Below are 21,527 nucleotides of genomic sequence, written 5' to 3'. Positions count from 1 at the left end.
TTTTTTAAGCCACAATGCTATTACATGCTTAACAGACTATAGTATAGTGTAAACATAACTTTATGTACTCTTAGAAACCAAAAATCAATTTAACTCACATTGCTGAGAAATTCTCCCTATTGTGGTGATCTGGAACCAAACCCACAATATTTCCAAGATATGCCTGTATTTAAAACTGCTTTTGGTTTCCTGTTAATTGCCTTTTGATGAAGTTCAGTCATTTACGTACCCTTATCTTCTGGTAAGAGTTTGTGAGTATATAAGTGTGTGGACCAAGAGGGTAAGGGGGATGTTGGAAACATGGCAGGTAAAAAAGGAAGTGGGGAAAAGAGTAAAACTTGAAAATAAATATAAAATTATTTAAATCCATGTAGTGATATTAAAGACATATTAGACAAAATCAGAGATATTAAAAGGACATACTAACCACCAGTCTAACATAGGATGTTTTTTAAAAAATATGCTTAAGGCATTTTCACTGTTTGCTTTAATAACATATATTGCTAGTTGTTAATCTTTGTGTTTCATGTTGCATTGCCCAGTTCTTGTTTGGGATTTTATAAAGCTGGGAAAGAGCTGGCTACTGCTTTTTGTGGTTGAACACTTGATATTTATATTTCCCTTTGTTTAGTCTCTTCTGTGGGAAACATATGCTTAATTTCTTTGTTCTTTTTCCTATTTATCAGTGTTTTTAGGGATAGTTTTAAAATAAAGCATATATAGTTTTAATTTTTATTACAGAACATGTACAAAGTAGAGAAAAGTTAAATCCACACATACCTATCATCCAGTGTAAAGTTAGCAATATTCTGTAGTTTGTGTTTTTATATAAAATAAAACCTATTTTATTCAGAGAAATTCAATAATATTCTCTTGTTTTCTCTTAGGTGGTGCTTTGTAAATTTCACTCAGTATTTCTGTCTCAGAAAGGGCAGGTTTATACCTGTGGTCATGGTCCTGGAGGACGTTTAGGCCATGGAGATGAACAGACATGCTTGGTAATTGAAATGTCATTACTCATTTTAGGTAACTTCAGTAAAATTTCCATAAACTGGAAGCTTCTGTTAACTAAAAAAAAACATTATTTTTAACCTACTGTAAGCAGAGAGTTATATACCAATTGATAATATAGTTAAAAAAAATCAGTTTCCCGGTATATATCATGTTCAAATTATAGGATTTTGATATGCACAATTCTAAAGCATCATAGAAAAATTATATTTTGCTTATAGCAAATACTTAGATGAGAGTGTATAAATAAGCTTTAAAATAATTCCATAGTTGAGATTTTAAAAGCCAGACTAATTGTAAAATGCTTTTCTTAAAGTAGTTGGATATGTTTTTTTTTTAACTTCTCATCAGAGTATTTGTGGTCTAAAAGTTGAGCCCTTATTCTCATTGTATAATCACAAAATTGACTCTCAAGCTACTAAAACTTAGTGCTAATTAGAAGAAAACCTGCTAATCATTACATTCAATAAAATTGCCTCAGCAGGTATTTTTAAGGTAACTTTTTTTGAAGGGATTACTGGTATATTTGTCATCTATTACAGGGTGCTTTACAAAGAATAGAGAGGTATGACAACAGCTTCCATTTTTTGAGGGTTTATATGTTCTAGGCATCAGTCATACTTTTCATGCAGTATTATTACCTTAACTTAAGCCTGACAGCAGTCCTGTGAGATTATAGGCATTATCATCTTCATTTATGTTGTGTCAGAGACTTTTTTTTTATACTTAAAAACTCATTTACTCCTTACACCTGTATTTTCCTGTATTTTTATTTATTTTTTCAGTACTTGAATACTTTGGCTGAAGAGCTGCCTTTATTTATACCAAACAAATTTGCACTGGGTGTATGATAAGGGCTCAAAAATCATTTGTTGGACTGAATTATTTTATTGAAATGTCTTGCTGGGATTTTGTATTTTACTCATAAGCCAATGTCCATATCCTATTAAACTCACCTGTCCCTTGCTGAATTGTAGGGTTTACCTATGATAGATACAGCCATTTATCAGTGTTGTCATTTTGGATACAGTATCACCAGATTCTATTTGCATTTTTGTATAAATGACTAATATATTATACTAAGCTAATTTTACTTTGTAGATCCCTAGGCTTGTGGAAGGACTGAGTGGTCATAATTGTTCCCAGGTGGCAGCTGCAAAGGATCATACTGTTGTACTGACTGAAGATGGATGTGTTTATACATTTGGACTAAATATTTTTCATCAATTAGGAATTATTCCTCCACCTTCCAGTTGTAATGTACCCAGACAGGTAAACTTCTTTTTTTTAAAACAACAAGATGACTGTTATAAAACCTGTGTGGATAAAAAGATGGAAGATATTGATATGCAACTTATTTTACTTATATTCCATGGTATATACTTTATTTTTCACAGGAGTCATTAAGCATAGTATAAATTAGCATTTGTTTGGAGTAAGAAAGAAGGCACTTGGGAAATTAGGCCCCAAACTGCCTTTGATTCAGCTTTTTTTTTTAATTTTTCTTAATGTTTATTTTTTTTTGAGAGGGAGACAGAATGTGAGCAGGGGAGGGGCAGAGAGATTGGAGACACAGAATCCAAAGCAGGCTCCAGGCCCTGAGCTGTCAGTAGAGAGCCGGATGCGGGGCTGGGACCTGTGAAGCACGAGATCATGACCTGAGCTAAAGTCAGATGCTCGACTGAGCCACCCAGATGCCGCTCATCTTTTTAAGTATTCACAAACAGAGGGGGATCCACATTTTTGGGGTTTGAAACAAATAATTTTGAGGGCGTCCTTAAGAAAAGACATGAAATTTATAAATGCAAAATGGGCTATCCAGATGAGTTACCCAGAAGCCTGAGCTTATTGGGCTCATGGAAAATATGCCTCTGCACAGAAATCCTACCTGGCAAGATTATTTGCGGGGACATACGTTCAAAAGCCACTGTTATTTGTTCTAATTTCCAGCTCCCATTTGCACAGCCACCACTGCTCAATTTCACAGACCTAGTTTACAGAACTAGGAGTGGTGCTCTAAATTAATATATTATTAGAATCATCACTTAATAACAAACGTGTTTTCAGCTCATAAAGTTTTGTATTTCAGAGGTTAAATTTCTTTACTGGTTTAATCCTCTGGATTTAAATTTTTTAGGTATATGGGGTGCCTTGGTGGCTCAGTTGGTTAAGCATCTGACTTGATTTTGGCTCAGGTCCTGATATCACTGTTTGTGGATTTGAGCCCCACATCAGGCTCCATGCTGTGCACAGCCTGCTTGGGATTCTCTCTCTGCCCCTCCCCCTCACGCACGTGTGGCACTCTCTCAAAATGAATGCATAAACTTAAAAACTAAAATTATTAGATATACATTATTTAGTAAATTATTAAATCTAATGCTTTTCCATTGTGGATGAATAATGGATCAAAAGGAAGTATTACTCAGGAATAGAGGTACTCTCCAATCTGTGGTACTTTTTGGTTGGAAGATCCATTTTCTATAGTGTGGAATTTGTGGATATTTAATCATTTTGTAGATTTCTTTAGAAATGGTAGATTTTATTTCTGTTTTTATTCTCATTGTGTGGCTGTCTTGGAGCTTTGGACATACCCAGTATTCTCAACTGGGGTTACTTTTGCATCTCCAGGAGCCATTTGGCAATGTGCAGAGACATTTTTAGTTGTTGCACTGTGGGTAGGGGTGGGAGTGGTGTTACTGACATCTAGTACGTAGAGTCCAGGGACACTGCTAAACCTGTAATTTACAAGATAGTCCCCTACAACAAAGAATCATCAGGCTGAAAATGTCAGTAGAGCTGCACTGAATATGTCAAATTTTTTTCTTTTTTTTTTTCATTTTCTTCATTTTCCTTTTTTTTTTTTAATCGGGTAAGTGTACTGTTTAATTCCCATCAGCTCTTTCACCCATCTCCCCACCCACCCACCACCTCTCTGGTGACTTTCAGTTCTTTATAGTTAAAAACCTCTTTCTTGATTTCTGTCTTTTTCTCCTTTGCTCATTTTTTTTCTTAAATTCCACATGTGAATGAGATCATATGGTATTTGTCATTCTCTAATTTTGCTCAGCATTATTCTCTGTAGCTCTGTGTTGTTGCAAATGGAAAGATTTTTCTTTTTTTTTTTTTTTTTTTTTGTGGCTGAATAATCATCTATTGATGGATGCTTGGGCTGCTTCCGTAATTTGATTATTGTAAATAATGCTGCAATAAACATGGGTGTACATGTATTCCTTTAAATCTTGAGTAAATACCCAGTAGTGTGATTCTTCGATCATAGGGTAGTTCTATTTGTAATATTTTGAGGAAACTCCATACTGTTTTCCACAGTGGCTGCCCCAGTTTGTATTCACACCAGTGCAAGAGGGTTTGTTCCCCTTTCTCCACATCTTTGCCAACAATTGTTTGTGTTTTTGTTTTTAGCCATTCTTCCAGGTGTGAGGTGATATCTCATTGTAGTGTTGATGTATTTCCCTGATGATGAGCATCTTTTTATGTGTCTGTGGCCATCTGTATGTCTTCTTTGGAGAAATGTCTGTTCATGTCTTCTGCCCATTTTGAGTGGATCATTTGTTTTTTGGGAATTGAATTGTGTCAATTCTTTATATATTTTAGATACTAACCCTTTATCAGATATGTCATTTGCAAGTATCTTCTCGCATTCAGTAGGTTCCCTTTTGGTTTTGTTGATTGTTTCCTTTGCTGTGCAGAAACTTATTTTAATATAGTCTCAGTAGTTCATTTCTGCTTTTATTCCTCTTGCCTCGGGAGACATATCTAGAGAAAAGTTGCTATGGCCAGTTTCAGAGAGATTACTGCTTGTATTCTCTTCAAGGATCTTTATGGCTTCAGGTCTCACATTTAGGTCTTTTATCCATTTTTGAGTTTATTTTTGTTTATGGTGTGAGAAAGTCATCCAGTTTCATTCTTTGGCATGGAGCTGTCTATTTTTCCCAGCACCATTTTTTGAAGAGACTGTCTTTTTCCCATTGTTTTTTCATTCCTACTTAATCAAAGATTAATTGACCATATAATTGTGGATTTATTTCTGGGTTTTCTGTTTTGTTCCATTGATACATGAGTATTTTTATGCTAATACCATGCGGTTTTAATTATTACTACTTTGTAATATAACTTGAAATCTGGAATTGTGATACCTTCAGTTTTGTGTTTCTTTTTCAGGATTGCTTTGGCTATTCCTGGGATGCAAGGGTGGTTCAGTATTTGCACAGCAACTAGTGTGATATGTTATATCAATAAGTCATCTGGTTAAAACTGTCAGTTGTGCCATTGAGAGACCCTGAATGTGCCAATATTTGCACAACAATCAGTATGATATGTTATGTCAATAAGTCATCTGGCTAAAAATGTCAGTAGTGCCATTGAAAGACCCTAAATGTGTCAAATTTAAAAGTACATTTTCTGATGAAATGAAAATGCCTGTTTTGCATATTGCTTGTTGATAGTTTGAATGATTTGGTTTGTGTACCATGCCAATTTTTTATATGTTAAAATTGCTGACTTAAAATGGCTATATCAAAATGTCTTGTGTTCTGAGAACAGTTGGAGTCTCAGTGTTAGTGCTGAGATCTGTTAGTGAATTCTGTCATTAGAACGAGGGGGTACTGATGGTGAGTGAGTATGCCATATATTGATACCTTCATCAACTGGATCTTGTAAAAATTGTACTAGTTCATAGATACATAGTAAACTGCTGTCTTGTCTTTTTGAATAGATGCAGGCAAAATATCTGAAAGGAAGGACAGTCATTGGAGTAGCAGCAGGCAGGTTTCATACAGTGCTATGGACTAGAGAAGCTGTTTACACTATGGGACTAAATGGTGGACAACTGGGTAAGAAATCTTGATGACAATGTCTGAAAAAAAAATTGAATTCTTAAAGTGGATATTTTGTGATTTATTTGTGCAAATTTTTAGGTTATTTGCCAGATCCCAATGGAGAAAAGTATGTAACTGCTCCTCGTCAGGTCTCTGCCCTTCATCATAAGGATATCACTTTGTCTTTGGTTGCTGCAAGTGATGGGGCCACAGTCTGTGTTACCACGAGGGGAGATATTTACTTACTTACAGACTATCAGTGCAAGAAGATGGCTTCTAAGTAAGTGTATTTCTGTAAAGAAATCTCACTTTAATAATAACTCAACTCTTCCAGCAAAACTCTGATTATCAGCTTTATGCTATATGATCTGAAGTGTCGGATTGAGAAAGTGGAATGGAGAAAATTTAAATCTGAAAGGAAAGGGTTTTTGCATTTGATGACCTTAGTCTTTTGACAAGCATCCAGGGAATGTATGTAGTAGATGTTCTCTGTAGGGACACCTGGGTGGCTCAATCGGTTAAGCGTCTGACTTCGGCTCAGGTCATGATCTCATGGTTCGTGGGTTGAAGCCCCATGTCCAGCTCTGTGCTGATAGCTCAGAGCCTGGAGCCTGTTTCAGATTCTGTGTCTTTCTCTCTCTCTGCACCTCTCCTGCTCACACTCTGTCTTTCTCTGTCTCAAAAATAAACAAACATTAAAAAATTAAAATTCTCTGTAAATTATAAAGCAGTATTTCTGAATTATGTTTAACATATGGTTAAGGGTGACCTATAAATTTCATTTTTTTAATGCTTCAGGTACACAAAACTAGATTAATCATAATTCTTGGTTTGTGACACAATCATCATTGGTTCATGTGTACCCCTTTTTTTTTTTGTTATGCACTTCTTTATTTAAAAAAAAATAGTTAATCATATACCATGGATTCAGTCCATGTATTTATAACTAAGTGGTATATTTTTTATCTTTATATTTGTGTAGCCTGTTGTTACTGAAAGTAAGTCTAGTAGAATGCAGTTAATTTAGCAGCAGTTGGTTGGTTCATCAAAAAGCCAGGTAAAGCAGGGAATCCTAGAACTAAGGTGTAAGTATCACTAGGTCCACCAGTTGGAGTTCCCTCCCTATCTTTCATGCATAAGCCATACCCAGAAGGTGTCATCTCTGATTTCATCTTGAACAGTGTAAGGAGCAAGTGATTAAAACAATTGTGAGATAAATTAATATGGTAAGAGTCCTTTACTTTTCATACATTTTCAATCTTATATAGTCGATTAATCCATTTCTGGTTTGACGGCAGCTTTTTGCTTTACATATTTCATGTGTCATTCCAAAGTATTCAACTTTCAGAAAAAAACATTCTTTTAAGAGTAATATTTTATTGGCTTATATGTTATCTTATTCAATAATTACAGTAATAAATACAAGTAGAGAAATACATCTTGGAACAAATAAGATGAAATTCAACTACCTGGAAGAGTATAGCTCAATTAGTGAAAGCAATAGTGTGCAGGATTTCTAAAGATTAGCCATCTAACTTTTAAATAAGCAATCAGGCATTTAATTTGAAATGCAACAAAATGTGCTTTTGCTATTGTAAATGAGATGGTACTTCATAAACAGATTCCATCCATGAAATTAGCTTATGAGCAGAGAATGTCAACCATCAGTTTGCCACAATTTAGCTTCTATGTGTAACAATTGGAAGGGTATTAATTGTAGGTCATATTTCAGTTTTAGAAACATGAAAGTGTGAACATAAATGTTTCTTGGAACTGACTAGCTTTTTTTCTGATCATGAGGTAGTTTTTTTTGGATATTAGATTTTGTTATTGATTAATAACATTAAATTGTGTAAATATGTTATAGCCAAGTTTCTAACTAAGAAAATTCTTTTGTTACAAATTGTTACAACATAGTAATTTTGAAAAGTAAAAAATAAAAAATCTTAATGCAGGCAAAATATCTGAAAGGGAGTACAATGACTGGACTAGCAGTAGGTTTCACACAATGCTATGGGCATATCACATGTGCAGATATAATGGAATGGCTAGTGGATGTGTTATTAAATTAGTAATGATTTTCCTGGTAGCTGTAGCTATTTAGGGTTGTCCATATTTGAAATTAAGAATTTGTTTCATTTTGAATTTAGTTTTTCATTTCTGTTAAATTGCAAATATACTTAGGAGCTTTTAGTTTTATCAGTTACTTAAAATAGAGTCAACGTGTGCATTAGCAAGTGGGGCTTTAAGTGTCAAATGTGTGTATATGTGTGGGTAGAGGCATTTGGGAGGGAAGGACTTGCTATAAAAAGAAATGGCCATTATGTAGGGGAAACTTACAGAAAGAAGGGACTAAGGATACCAAAGTCCAAATCATCTTCCTTTACCTTTCACAATAACCACCCTAGATTACTGTTTGAATAGTAATTTCTTTAAAATCGAGCATGTGTATTTTAGAGAACATATTAATGTAGAATTTTTTTTTCACCTAGGCAACTAAACTTGAAAAAAGTTCTTGTTTCTGGGGGGCGTATGGAATACAAGGTTGATCCTGAAAATTTGAAGGAAAATGGAGGTCAGAAAATCTGCATTCTTGCAATGGATGGAGCTGGAAGGGTGAGTGTATATTTATGCAAAAATGTAGTAATTTTGTTCTCAGTTGATAGCTGTAGAGGATCTGATAATGCGAACATGAATTACCATGATAATGACTTCTATTGACTTTATTTCTCTCTTTTTGACATCTAGTACTAATTAATATGGAGCTGGTACTTCGGGGAAAGTTTGAGGACATTAACAAAGCTGCCCTGTGAAACATTAGTTAAAACTGTAGCTCCAGATTTCATTTACTGCGCTTAAAATGGAAATACGGGATTTTGATGGATTATTTGATATGTATACTGAGTACTGATAAAGATATCAAGTTGAATAGATATGATATATGTAACTACTCTTTAAAAAAAGTAATAGCTAAACAGGTAGTAATAAAAATTTGGTGCATAATTAGAAAGTTTTCCCCCTATTTAGTGTTTTTTGTTTTTTTTTTTTTAAGTTTATTTGAGAGAGAGTGAGCAGGGGAGGGGCAGAGAGAGAAGGGGGGGAGAGAGAGAATTCCAAGCAGGCTCCATACCATCAGTGCAGAGCCTGATGTTGGGCTCGAACTCACAAACCGTGAGATCATAACCTGAGCTGAAACCAAGAGTCAGACACTTAACTGACTGAGTCGCCTAGTTGCCCTTCTCCAGATTTAGTTTTAAACAAATATACACGTATGTATATTTTCAGAGGCTGTAACTGTCATATATAAAAGATAATGTATTTCTAGATCACTATATGATGACTCTCTAATCTCTCTCCATTTAAGTAGAGTTCTAATTTTAGTTCCCTGTTCAAATATGTCAGTACATTTCTCTAATGAAATTGTTAAATTAAAAGTATACATTAGTAACATAAAGAATTTTACACTGTGGCTAGAAAAACACAGATTGCTTTTTGTTAATGAAGTAGAAACATACAATGAGAATATTTTCTGAGGTTTACATAGTGCTATAAAATTTGACATTTTTGAAATTGAAGAATTAATCATAAAGCTCCACCTACTGGTACTGAACAGATATAAACCTATAGTTGATCATTTTAACATAGGGAAGTATATTAGAATTAGAGTTCTAATTTGTACTAATGGAAGCAGAGGCATGGGATTACACAAAATAGTACAAAAAACATTTGACTCTAGGATATGTTTCATTTATATTAATATGGATCTAGTTTATACCTCTGGATTTTTACTTTCTGCAAAATTAGAATCTTACTATGAAAACCAAGCTCTGAAGGAATCAATCAGTATAGTCTTTTTTATGTAAATTTGAGTGACCTTGGCAGATAACCATTTTTAGTTTTTTTAATTATGAGGGGATTGAACTTCTAAAATAAGCAGTATTAATTTTTCAAATGAGATCTTTCTTGGAATGCAAATATATAAAGCAGACAAGAGTTGCTGCTCTGGATAAAGCTGGATTGTGAAACTCAGCACCCCACCTCTCATTATTTTCTCCATCCCTGAGCATCAGCGTCTAAGCCATTTCTCAGGAACACTAAGATTTGCAGAACCACTTGGAAGCCATAACTGTATTATGAGTTTTCTATCTCTAAGATTTTGTTTTAGTTTTATAATTGGGTTATTCATACATCTTTTTTTTGAGAGTTAAAGTTTGGGTTTTCATAGGGTGATTTTCATTCTTGCAAATAGATGGTACTGCACAAGTCTGATATCTCAGATTTAGCTTTCATAATTTTTTCTTTATCATTGTAGCAAATCTGTTTGCCAAAAACAAGTAATACTGAAGATTGCTTCTTCTTAAGAGGAGTGTCTTTGAAATATTTTTAATGCTTCGTATTTGTTTGATATACTTTTTTCTGAAAGACACAGTTCTTTAAAAATAGATTTTTATAGTATCTTTTTTCCATAGAAGAATGAACATTGAAACATTAATTAGAACTTTTATTTTATAGATACTCTTTCCTGATTTCAGTTTTTGGTTGTTCAAATGCTGTATGGGAATATATTTATATTCCAATGTAATTTGGTTTTAGGTATTTTGCTGGAGATCAGTCAGCAGTTCCCTGAAGCAGTGTCGATGGGCCTATCCACGCCAGGTGTTCATTTCTGATATTGCTTTAAATAGAAAAGACATTTTATTTGTCACACAGGATGGAGAAGGATTTAAAGGGAAGTGGTTTGAAGAAAAAAGAAAGAATTCTGAAAAGAAAGGTCAGTTCATATACGTGAGTAGCACATAAAGTACCTTTCAGTTAACTTTTTAATTTTGCAAGTATTTATCATTAGGTTTGACAAGTATTATTAGGTTTTACCCTTAGGTCTCCTCTTTTGATTGTGGTTTGTGTGTGTGCAGGTAAGCAGAGTGAATTCAGTCCACTTAAATCGAGTTTTCAACCTTTCATCTGTCTCAGTAGATCTTGAGGTCACGGCTCCTTCCTATCAGTAATAGAAGATCACTACTGTTAATAGAACATAACACTGTTGCTAGTCTTGGCTCAAGGGGTCGGGAAGTGTAAAGTTAAAAAAAAAAAAAAAAAAAAAACTTCCCAGATGCTTTTTTTTTTTTTTTTTCTTTTTTTAAAAAATTTTTAATGTTTGTTTATTTTTGAGAGAGAGCAAGAGACAAAACATTAGTTGGGGAGGGGCAGAGAGAGGGAGACACAGAATCCGAAGCAGGCTCCAGGCTCTGAGCAGTCAGCACAGAGCCCAATGTGGGGCTCCAACCCACGAACCGCGAGACCATGACCTGAGTTAAAGTCAGATGCTTAACCGACAGAGCCACCCGGGTGCCCCTCAGATGCATTTGAACCATCTTCCAAGCTCCATTTTTACTCTTCCTCCCTACGTTGAGAATTGAGTGGCTTGTACTTTTGTTTTTACATGTATATATACAGTTAAAGTTTTTAAACAGTACATTTCATAACTTAAGGGAAAATTATGGGAAGAATAAAGTTTTCATATTTATTGAGAATTTTAAAAAGAAAAGGTAGTTATATTAAACAGCTGCTAGATAGAGATGTTTTATTTCATTCCTTGATGAATATAAAGGATAGCTTTAAGATGCCACCATTGAAAATAGAAGCTTTTCATTATATAGTTCATTCTTAATATTTTCTGATTATAAATTTATAAATGTTTGGATTACTTGCATTGTTTTTTAACTTAGGTTAGCAACTTTTTTCTTTCATTATAATTATTCTCTGTTGATTTTTCTTCTGGAGAAACTAGAATACATTTACTTCTTCACAGTTCATTGGCCCCACCATAGCCCATGTCACATGGACAACTGCAAAAAAATATGTTGCCTTATTTGTACTCTTGTTTCTTTTTATCTGTTCTTAACTGATTATCAGAGCGATCTTTTAAGATCTGATTCTAATATTCCTGTGTTTTTAAAAACTCTTTAATGGTTTCTGCACTTGCTAAACATGGCCTCTACAGCCCTTGCTCTGACCTTTGTCTGTGTCTCTGAAATCATCTTGATTTCTCTCCCTTTCATTTACCACTCTCGAGTCACATTGACCTTCAGATTTTCAGTTTTGTTCAGTAGTCCCAGGGCTTTTTCTAATTTTTCACATCTCAGCTTAATTTATATGTCAGAAATGTTTTCACAGATCCCATAATCTAAATTGAGGGTACCCGATTTCATTTCTCATATTCCCTTTGTATTTTCATGATGCAGTTCATTTTTATTTGTTTTCATGTATTTATCTTTGTGACTAATTTTTTTAATGCTTTTTTCCTATCAGACTGTTAAGATGGCAAGGACCTTAACTGCTTTACTGTATCCTTAGCATTCAGCATATTTTCTGACAGATAGTAGTCCCTTATTAAGCTATCCGTTGAATAAATAAATCAGTTACTGTATGCTAAAACATATATAGAGCACATTTATACTCAATTACAAACATTCTTCGAAATCATAAAGCCACAGTGGGGTGATTAATGATTTGTTGTATTTCTTTTATTTCTTTATAGATTATGCAAGTCTGTAAACATTTAAAGTATATTTGCTATATGCCAGATATAGGACTATGCTTTAATGATACAAAACATATGTAAGATGGGCCCCTGTTCTCAGACACTTGTAAGTTTGTAGGGATAGTAGACATGTATATAAATATTTACAGTTTAAAAATACTAATATATTTATGTTAGGTTTTTTGAGAGCACAGAAACTGAAATAACTTGAGTATCAGAGTAAGATTAGGAAAGCCCTCTAAGACTGAAATAGAGTGGATTTGAGAGAGTAACCAAAATGCAGGTTTTGACTTGTAAATGTAGGAAGTCCTTGGAATTGTATCTTAGCCATATTTAGTGGTCTAAAACTGAATTCATGATCTCTGCTCCCACATCTGTTTTGCAATGTTTTCTTTCCAACTAAATGGTTATCTTTGACACCTCACATCCCCCTCCCCCCCACCCATCCCTGTATCCAATCTGTCACCAAGTTTTTTCACTTCAGTCTCAAGTATTTCTGAAATCTTTCCACTTGTCTCGAGTTTCATTGCTACAGTAACTTCAGTGTTATCATTTATTTTTTTCTGGATTCTTATTAAAGTCATTTCCTAAATGATCTCTTTGTTTTTATTTTTAATTACTTCCAACATTCATCATATTGCAGCTGGAGTCATTTCTTTGCATGCAGATTTCATACTTTTCTTTCATAGCCTTGATCTGACTTGTAATGATACAATCATTTGTTTAAACATCTGTCTTCTCTGCTACATTGTGTACTCCAAGATGGTAGGGACATGCCTAACATCACTACTGTATCACAAGGGATAGACTGATGATCACTGTATCACAGGAGCACAGTGTAGTCACTCAGATATTTGCTGAATAAATGGAAGAATGGAGAAGGAAGTGGAGGAACAAACAAGCATACAAATTATGAGGATGCTAAATTTACATATTTTTAATGCAAGCTGAGGAATTTTAGAAGCCAGTATAACACTAGATTTGTTTTTTAGAAAGATAACTTTGGTTGCAGTGTGGAGGATGTTTTTGCTGAAAGGGATGAAATTGTGGATAATTGAGAATGGACTCACCAAAATTTCCTGTTTAATACCTGTACATAGGGTACAAATTGTGTTGAAGAGAAGGAGGATATAGTTCTTCAAGAGGACTGACTTCTATATGAAAGATATTTCCATATTCTAGTTGTTTTTCTATTTTCTTTACTCTTAAGCCATTTTAATAGCTTCAATAAAGCCTCCATTAATGAAAGTTTATTTATTTTTCTTTTTAGCAGAGATTTTATCAAATCTTCATAATTCCTCATCAGATGTGTCTTGTGTCTCTGATATAAATAGTGTGTATGAAAGAATTCGACTTGAGAAACTTACTTTTGCCCATAGAGCTGTTAGTGTCAGCACAGATCCAAGTGGATGCAACTTTGCAATCCTGCAGTCAGATCCTAAAACAAGGTACACTTGTATATATTAAATTTCATTTTTTAGAAGAAATAATCCCTTTCTTTTGTTTTCAGTAGCTGCTGGAACAAATTTAATTGAACTGCTTTTGCCAAGACTTGAAGAGACTTTAGACATAAAATCATATTAGCTGGATAACTCAAAGGTGGAATTTGTTATAGGAAATGATGAGAGTTTCTTTTCGTTTGTAAACTGATATTTATTGAAAATACTGAAGATACATATGTACATGCACAATATTTATTTATATTGTAGTACTTAAGATGTACTCTAGGTTCCCAGATTCTGAGAAATGTAAATATTTGTTATGTAGTTTGAAAAAATATCTAACCCTTGAATATGAAAATTAATAAAAGAAGAGGTAGTATATAGTCATCTGTAGGGTAGTGTGACTCTCAGTGCAAATCTTTCCTAAGTCACATTGGTAGAGAGATGACAGGTTAAGATAAATATTAAATATTTAATAAATATTTATAGGGTACTGTTGGGAAGAAATCCTAGAAGCAGGGTGACCATCCAACCTGGTTTGCCCAGGTCTGTCCCATTTAAAGCACCAAAAGTCTCATCTCCTGGAAAACCCCTCAATCCAGGACAAACTGGGAGGATGTTTCCCCTACCTGGAAGGGTGGAATGTGGATTGGGAAGGTGTGATAACAGTCTTACAGTATTGAAACAATCAGTGTTGTGGAGTGATTGTCTGTGTGTGTGTTTATCTTTACTTCCTGAGTTTCTGACCTATTCTGGGATCATACCTGAAGTATTTGCTCATTTCTTTGTATATTTGGTTTTCTTCACTTAAAAGGATAAAGAATAAAAGGATACAAAAGAAAAGGTTGAGAACTGTACCCTTTTTTGGATGTTTTTAGTTTTATAGTTCTTTGTGTTACAGTCACTTAGAAAATTTCTATGAAGTGGTCATTTGGATTTATAGCCTAGTGTTTCCCTATAGAAATAGAAAACGCTGCTTTTAAAGGAAAATTTAAATCTTGTCATTTTAGTTTAGGAGAAAAATAGAAAAAGGAATAGAAACATTTTAAAGAGTAATATAGTATCTAAGACTGTGCAGTATGCTTATATTTTAGGAAATACCAGATATAAAGTCTTGTAAGTTTGTAACTAAAAAAGAAATTGTACTTTAAAAGGAGAAAAGGCTAGGGATGCTTTTTTTTTTTTTTTTCATTTTCTTGAAAGTAAAAATGATTTTTTGTTTCATTTCTAGCCTTTATGAAATTCCAGCTGTATCTTCATCATCCTTTTTTGAAGAGTTTGGCAAACTGTTAAGGGAAACAGATGAAACGGACAACATACATGATGTGACATTTCAAGTTGGCAATAGAATCTTCCCTGCACATAAATATATTTTGGCAGTGCATTCTGACTTTTTTCAAAAATTGTTTCTTTCAGATGGGACTACTTTAGACTTTGCAGATGTTTACCGGAAAGATGAAGATTCTGCAGGATGCCATCTCTTTGTGATAGAGAAGGTTCATCCTGACTTGTTTGAGTACCTTTTACAATTTATATACACAGATACTTGTGACTTTTTACTTCATGGCTTCACACCAAGAATAAACTTAAACAAAAAACCAGAAGAATATCAGGGCGCTCTGAATTCTCATTCAAATAAAATGAATTGCCATGAAGATAATCAGAAGTCAGCATTTGAAGTTTACAGAAGTAGTCAAGCTCACATAGTTAGTGAAAAGCAGAAAAGCAAACCTAAATCTTCCAATAAAGGGAAAAGTATTGGGGAAGATGATCCTGTAAGAATGTTGCAAAATGTTGCAAAGAAATTTGGTTTCAGTAATTTGAGTAGTAGGTATGGCCTCTCCTTAATATCTATTCTTGAACCTCATTATGTCCTTCTTTTAGAAATTCTTTTTCTTGTCTACTCCTCTTCTCCCCTCCCCCAACTCTCTCCCCAACCCTCCTTTTTAGAGGGAGGTACATGGATATGTTCCTTCTTTCCTTTCTTCTAAAGCTATCTCTGCAGGACTCACTGGATTAAAACATTAAAGGATGAGGATTAAAACATTAAAGGATGAGGAGGCTGTTAGTCGGTTTGAACTCTCTATGGTGTTTGTATAACAGGGATCTGGAATGGTAGGCAGTGTGGTATGCTGGAAAGAGAACTATCTTTTGAACTAGAAATACCTATATGTGCCTCTTTACTATGACTGGCTGGAGCCAAGATTTCTTAGTTTCTTTGAACTTCAGTTTCTCAGTAAAGAAAATGGGGGGGGGGGGGTGGATAATTGTGATCTCATGTAGTTTTGTTATATAGCATGTGTAAAATGCCTAAGACAGTATTTGTCATATAAGCCAGATTCTTTGGAATTCTTGTTTTTCTTAAAGTATGTATATTGCTTGTGAAAGTATAACCTTATGTGTGGGGTAGGAGCAGAGGAACAGTGTATATCTTGTTTCCTATATAAAAACACTAATGGGCTTTGTGGTATGATTTTGATATATTTTTTGTCAGTGATGATATTTAATATACAGTTGACCCTTGAGAAACATGGGTTTGACCTGTGCAGATCCACTTGTATTCAGATTTTTTGTGATAAATGCAGTATAGTACTGTAAATGTATTTTCTCTTATGTTTTTCTTAACATTTTCTTTTTTCCACATTATTGCAAGAATATAATATGTATATGAATATAACATACAAACCACAGACATACAAACAGATCTACTCTTTGATACTGGGAACACTTCCAGTCAACAGTAGGCTCTTAGTCATTAAGTTTCTGGGGAGTCAAAGTTATATGCAGATATCACCTCCTTGGAGGGAGTGCTGGTGGTGACTCTAACCCCAGCATTGTTCACAAGTCAACTGTACTTTGAATTGAACTAAAATTGGAAGGAGAATATATGGTACTTTTTTTTTTATCACAGAGTAGGGTTTGTTGAGATACTTTTCTAGGTGATATAAATTATATAATTAGGTTCAGATGTAAGGTACTGTAATTTGCTGGATTTTCGTTTTGGTCCATCAACTTAATTTTTATCTACTCTTTGACAGGTTAGATGGAGTCAGATTTGAAAATGGAAAAATTAATGTTATTGAGAAGAAAACTGGTAACAAATCAAAGCTAAATCAGAAAAAATGGTAAGTTAGGAAATGAAGACAAACTTTTCATCTCTAGATTTTGAACCTAACTATGAAAACAGAGCTCTTCTTACTGACATATGAAACAAAATATGTGAATAGATACCTTACCTTTACTAGTCTTCATTTCTAGAAATATTGGAGAACTGTTAAGGTAAGTGGATAAAATATTAACTTCTCAGTAAGACATTTAAACAGTTTTTTAACAGTTTTTTAACAGTTTTTTCATTATAAATGAAAAAAATTTTTATTTTTTCTTGGCCCAAGTTTTGTATTTTTCAATAGGTAGGAAATAGTGTTACCCTAAAACCAAACTAATTATGCCTCTGCATCATTATGATGATTATTTCCTTTAGTATAAGTTTTTTAATAATAAAAAATATTTAGAATATAATTTATTAAAAAGTTTTTGTGAGGCATGTGGGTAGCTTGCTTGGTTAAGCGTCCGACTTCCGCTCAGGTCGTGATCTTGCAGTTCCTGACTTTGAGCCCCACATCAGGCTCGCTCCTGTCAGTCTGTCAGCTCACTTTGGATCCTCTGTTTCCCTCCCGCACCCCTCCCCTACCTGCGCTCTCCCCAAAATACATACATATTAAAAAAAAAAGTTTTTGTTTTTAGGTATTTTTACTTTGTAGGTGAAAAGTTCTGGAGAAAGAAACTATGGAGATATCTAGATTGTGCTTAGCAAAGAATAGGTTGTAAAAGGAACTGACTTAAAGACCTTTGATCATGATGTCACTTACTATTATACTATTAAAACTTGGTCTGGCCTGTACCGAAAAAGGAAAATTAGAAGTCTGTTCTTGAATATTTATCTGTATTCAGTTCCCTTTAAATATTCTTTATTATAAGGCCCTTTTTATCTTTCCTCCAGTGGAAGGAGATGAAGTACTTTATTTGTATGTATGCCCTCAACTTGTTTGTTGTCTGCTATCTTTAATTAAGACAAAATCAAGTTAAGCCAAATCCTATAATAAATTTTCTACTTGCTAAATATGTAAAGAAATCACTCTTGCTTCAATTAAAAAAAATTTTTTTTCAGTTCATTTCTATGTGATGTGACCATGAAATCAGTGGATGGAAAGGAATTTCCTTGTCATAAGTGTGTTCTTTGTGCCAGACTTGGTAAATATACTTTTTATTAGTTCCTGATTTGTTGGTTTTAGTATTGTTTTACTGTTCTAATAGCTTGTACTTTTTCTTTTCTCAGAATATTTTCATAGTATGCTGAGTAGCTCATGGATTGAGGTAAGATTTAAGTTGAAAACACATGGCTGGTAATCATACTTTTTAAAATATATTCTATATGTTTAGTATAATATACTAAAGAAATTTAAAATGGGAGCCTGATATTTTAACTTAATTTTATTTTTGTATTAAACTTGATTTATGCTGAAGCCTGCTGGAAAATAGCAGCATTTAGAATTAAAACTTATTGCAGAAAGGCTTCTTAAATCAAAATTTCCCTTTTATTATTTAGACGTGTATTTGGAATACCAGTGTATTTGGTTTTTGTTTCAATTTTTCTTGCTACTCCATGCTATAAGGCATTTTAAACGTATGTCATTTTAGCTTTGTGTTTTATAAATGTTTTTTTTGTTTTTTTTTTTTTGCATTTGATGTGATTCCTGTTCAGAATTTTCTGTACCAGTCAGAATGTAGTTTTTTGTAGTTTAAAATTAATTATTTTACTTTATTTAGGCTTCCACTTGTACAGCTCTGGAAATGCCAATACATTCTGACATACTGAAAGTTATTTTGGACTACCTCTATACTGATGAAGCTGTGGTTATAAAAGGTATTCATAAGAGGACATTTTAGATGTTTAAGATATAATTGAATAATGGCAAAATCAACATGAATCTTTAATTGAAATAAGCCATCAACAGAGGCTTAATTTAGAATAAGCAATAGGGATGATTACTAATAGTAAAGGAGTGGATAAAGAAAATTTTCATTACCTCTGTGAAAATGAGTTCTATAAGAATTATATATAATGGTTGAGATTAGATTGAACAGTTTCATACCCTACTACTTACATGATTGAGATGAGGAACTGATGATATGGAATATGGTTTTGACAAACACTTTACAAAGTTTTTTCTTGTTTGTTTTCCCCCTTGTGATAATATATCTGAGGGAAAAGAACTAGACGAAGAATTGAATCAAAATTTATGAAGAGATTATGTTTATATACTTTGTCAAGCAATACACTGATGTTTTAGTTACAAAGTATTTTTGGTCATAGGTGTGATGGAGTGTTCAGCTGTATGTATATACCACATTTTTTTAAATCCATTCATCCATCAGTGAACATTTAGGCTATTTCTATATCCTTACTGTTATTACTTATGCTGCAGTGAACATGATAATGTCTTCAAGATTCTGATTTCAATTCTTTTGGCTAAATACCCAGAAGTGGGATTGCTGTATCATATGGCGGTTATATTTTAATTTTTTGAGGAACCTCCATACTGTTTTCCACAGTGGCTATATCATTTTACATTCCTGCTAGTAGTGCACACAAGTGTTCCCTTTTCTCTACATCCTTGCCAGCACTTGTTATCTTTTGTTTTATTGATAATGGCCATTCTAACAGGTGTAAGGGCACCTCTCACTTTTTATACTTTTTATTTGCATTTTTCTGATAATTATTCACATTGAACACCTTTCATGTACTTGCTGGCCATTTGTATGTGTTTTTTGGAGAAATATCTATTTAGCTCTTTTGTCCATTTTTTAGCTGAGTTTATTTGTGGGTTTGTTTTTGTTTTTTTTTTTTTTTTGCTGTTGAGTTGTAGGAGTTTCTTATATATATATTTTGGATATTAATCCCTTATCAGATATGGTTTGCAAATATTTTCTCCCCTTTCTGAAGGTTGCCTTTCATTTTGTTGATTGTTTTCAACATTGCTTTGTAGAAGCTTTGTAGTTTCGTGTAATTTCACTTGCTTATTTTGCTTTTATTGTGTGTGGTTTTGATGTCATATCCAAAATATCATTTACAAGACTAGGATCTTTTTCCCTGTTTTCTCCTACGAGTTTTACAGTTTCAGGTGTTAGGTTTAATCTTTAATCCATTTTGAGTTAATTTTTTTATATGGTACGGATCCAGCTTAATTCTCTTGCATTTGCTCATTCAGTTTTCCTAGAACCCTTTATTGAAAAGACTACCCTTTTCCCATTTTGTATTCTTGATACCCTTGTTGAGGATTAATTGACTGTAAAATGAGCGTTTATTTCTGGGCTCCGTGTTGTGTTCCACTGTATTTGATTACTGTAGCTTTGCAACATAATTTGAAGTTAGGAAGTGTGATGCCTCCAGCCTTGTTCATCTTTCTCAAGATTACTCTGTCATTCAGGGTTTTTGTGGTTCCATATAAATTTTAGGTTTGCTTTTTCTGTTTTGTGCAAAATGCTATTGGAATTTTAATAGGATTTTATTGAATCTGTAGATTGTTTTGGGTTGAGTGGACATTTTAACAGTATTCTTTCAATCCATGAACATGGGATATCTTTCCATTTATTGTTATCTTTAATTCCTTTCATCAGTGTTTTATAGTTTTCAGAGTACAGATCTTTTTCTTTTTTTAAGTTTACTTATTTACTTTGAGAAGGAGAATGTGCACAAGTGGTGGAGGGAGAGAGAATCCCAAGCAGATGCTCTCCATTGCCATTGCAGAGTCTGACTTAGGGCTCAAACTCACAAACTTTGGGATCATGACCTAAGCTGAAATTAAGAGTTGGATGTTTAAATGATTAAGTCACCCAGGTGCCCCAGAATACAGATCTTTTATCTCCTTGGTTAAGTTTATTCCTAAGTGTTTTATTCTTTTTGATATAATTGTGAAAGGGATTATTAATACTTTTTTGGATAGTTCATTGTACATAGAAAAGCAACTGATTTTTATGTTGCAGTTTTTACTCAATTTGTTCATTCTTTTTTTTTAAAGTTTCTATATTTATTTTGAGAGATGCAGGGAGGGAGAAAGTTGGGTGTGGGGGAGGGAATCCCAAGCAGGCTCCACACTGTCAGTGCAGAGCTTGACTTGGGGCTCGAACTCACAAACTGTGAGATCATGACCAGAGCTGGAACCAAGTGGAATCCTTAGCCAACTGAGCCACCCGGGTGCCCCTTTTTGTTACTTCTAATAGATTTTTGATGGTGTATTTAGGGTTCTCCAGATATAAGATCTTGTTACCTGCAGAGACAGTTTACTTCTTCCTTTTCAATTTGGATGATGTTTATTTCATTTTCTTGCTTCATTACTCTTGCTAAGAATTCCAGTACTATGTTGAATAGGAGTGGCAAGAGTGGGGGTCCTTGTCTTGTTCCTGAGCTTAGACAAACAGCTTTCAGATTTTTACTGTTGAGTATGATATTAAACTGTGGATTTGTCACAGATGGTCTTTATTATGTTGAGGTATCTTCCTTCTCTACCTAATTTGTTGAGAGTTTTTATCATGAATGGGTGTTGAATTTTGTCTTCTGCACTTACTGCATGTACTGCAATGATCATATTTTTATTCTTTTGTTTTTTAAGTTTATGTATTTGAGAAAATAAGAATGAT

General features: G+C 33.7%; 1 protein-coding gene across 4 annotated transcripts in view; it reads left to right on the top strand.

Moving 5' to 3' along the window:
- Positions 1 to 21,527, top strand: part of IBTK (inhibitor of Bruton tyrosine kinase) — a 90,511-nt gene that overhangs the window by 22,699 nt on the left and 46,285 nt on the right. For 2 of the 4 annotated variants that reach the window (XM_049652904.1, XM_049652901.1), the window contains exons 5-16: positions 888 to 998; positions 2,113 to 2,283; positions 5,744 to 5,861; positions 5,946 to 6,126; positions 8,339 to 8,462; positions 10,440 to 10,617; positions 13,661 to 13,835; positions 15,061 to 15,660; positions 16,868 to 16,954; positions 17,998 to 18,080; positions 18,166 to 18,203; positions 18,657 to 18,753. In XM_049652904.1, the coding sequence (XP_049508861.1) occupies positions 888 to 998; positions 2,113 to 2,283; positions 5,744 to 5,861; positions 5,946 to 6,126; positions 8,339 to 8,462; positions 10,440 to 10,617; positions 13,661 to 13,835; positions 15,061 to 15,660; positions 16,868 to 16,954; positions 17,998 to 18,080; positions 18,166 to 18,203; positions 18,657 to 18,753 (1,963 nt within the window). Of the gene's footprint in view, positions 1 to 887; positions 999 to 2,112; positions 2,284 to 5,743; positions 5,862 to 5,945; positions 6,127 to 8,338; positions 8,463 to 10,439; positions 10,618 to 13,657; positions 13,836 to 15,060; positions 15,661 to 16,867; positions 16,955 to 17,997; positions 18,081 to 18,165; positions 18,204 to 18,656; positions 18,754 to 21,527 lie in introns of all 4 variants that reach the window. The other 2 variants (XM_049652903.1, XM_049652900.1) reach the window with 1 other exon arrangement.

Source organism: Panthera uncia (assembly GCF_023721935.1).
Source record: "Panthera uncia isolate 11264 chromosome B2 unlocalized genomic scaffold, Puncia_PCG_1.0 HiC_scaffold_24, whole genome shotgun sequence".
Classification (NCBI taxonomy): Eukaryota; Metazoa; Chordata; class Mammalia; order Carnivora; family Felidae; genus Panthera; species Panthera uncia.
Note: the sequence above shows the minus strand (reverse complement) of the source record. Positions and strands in the feature narration are given on the sequence as shown.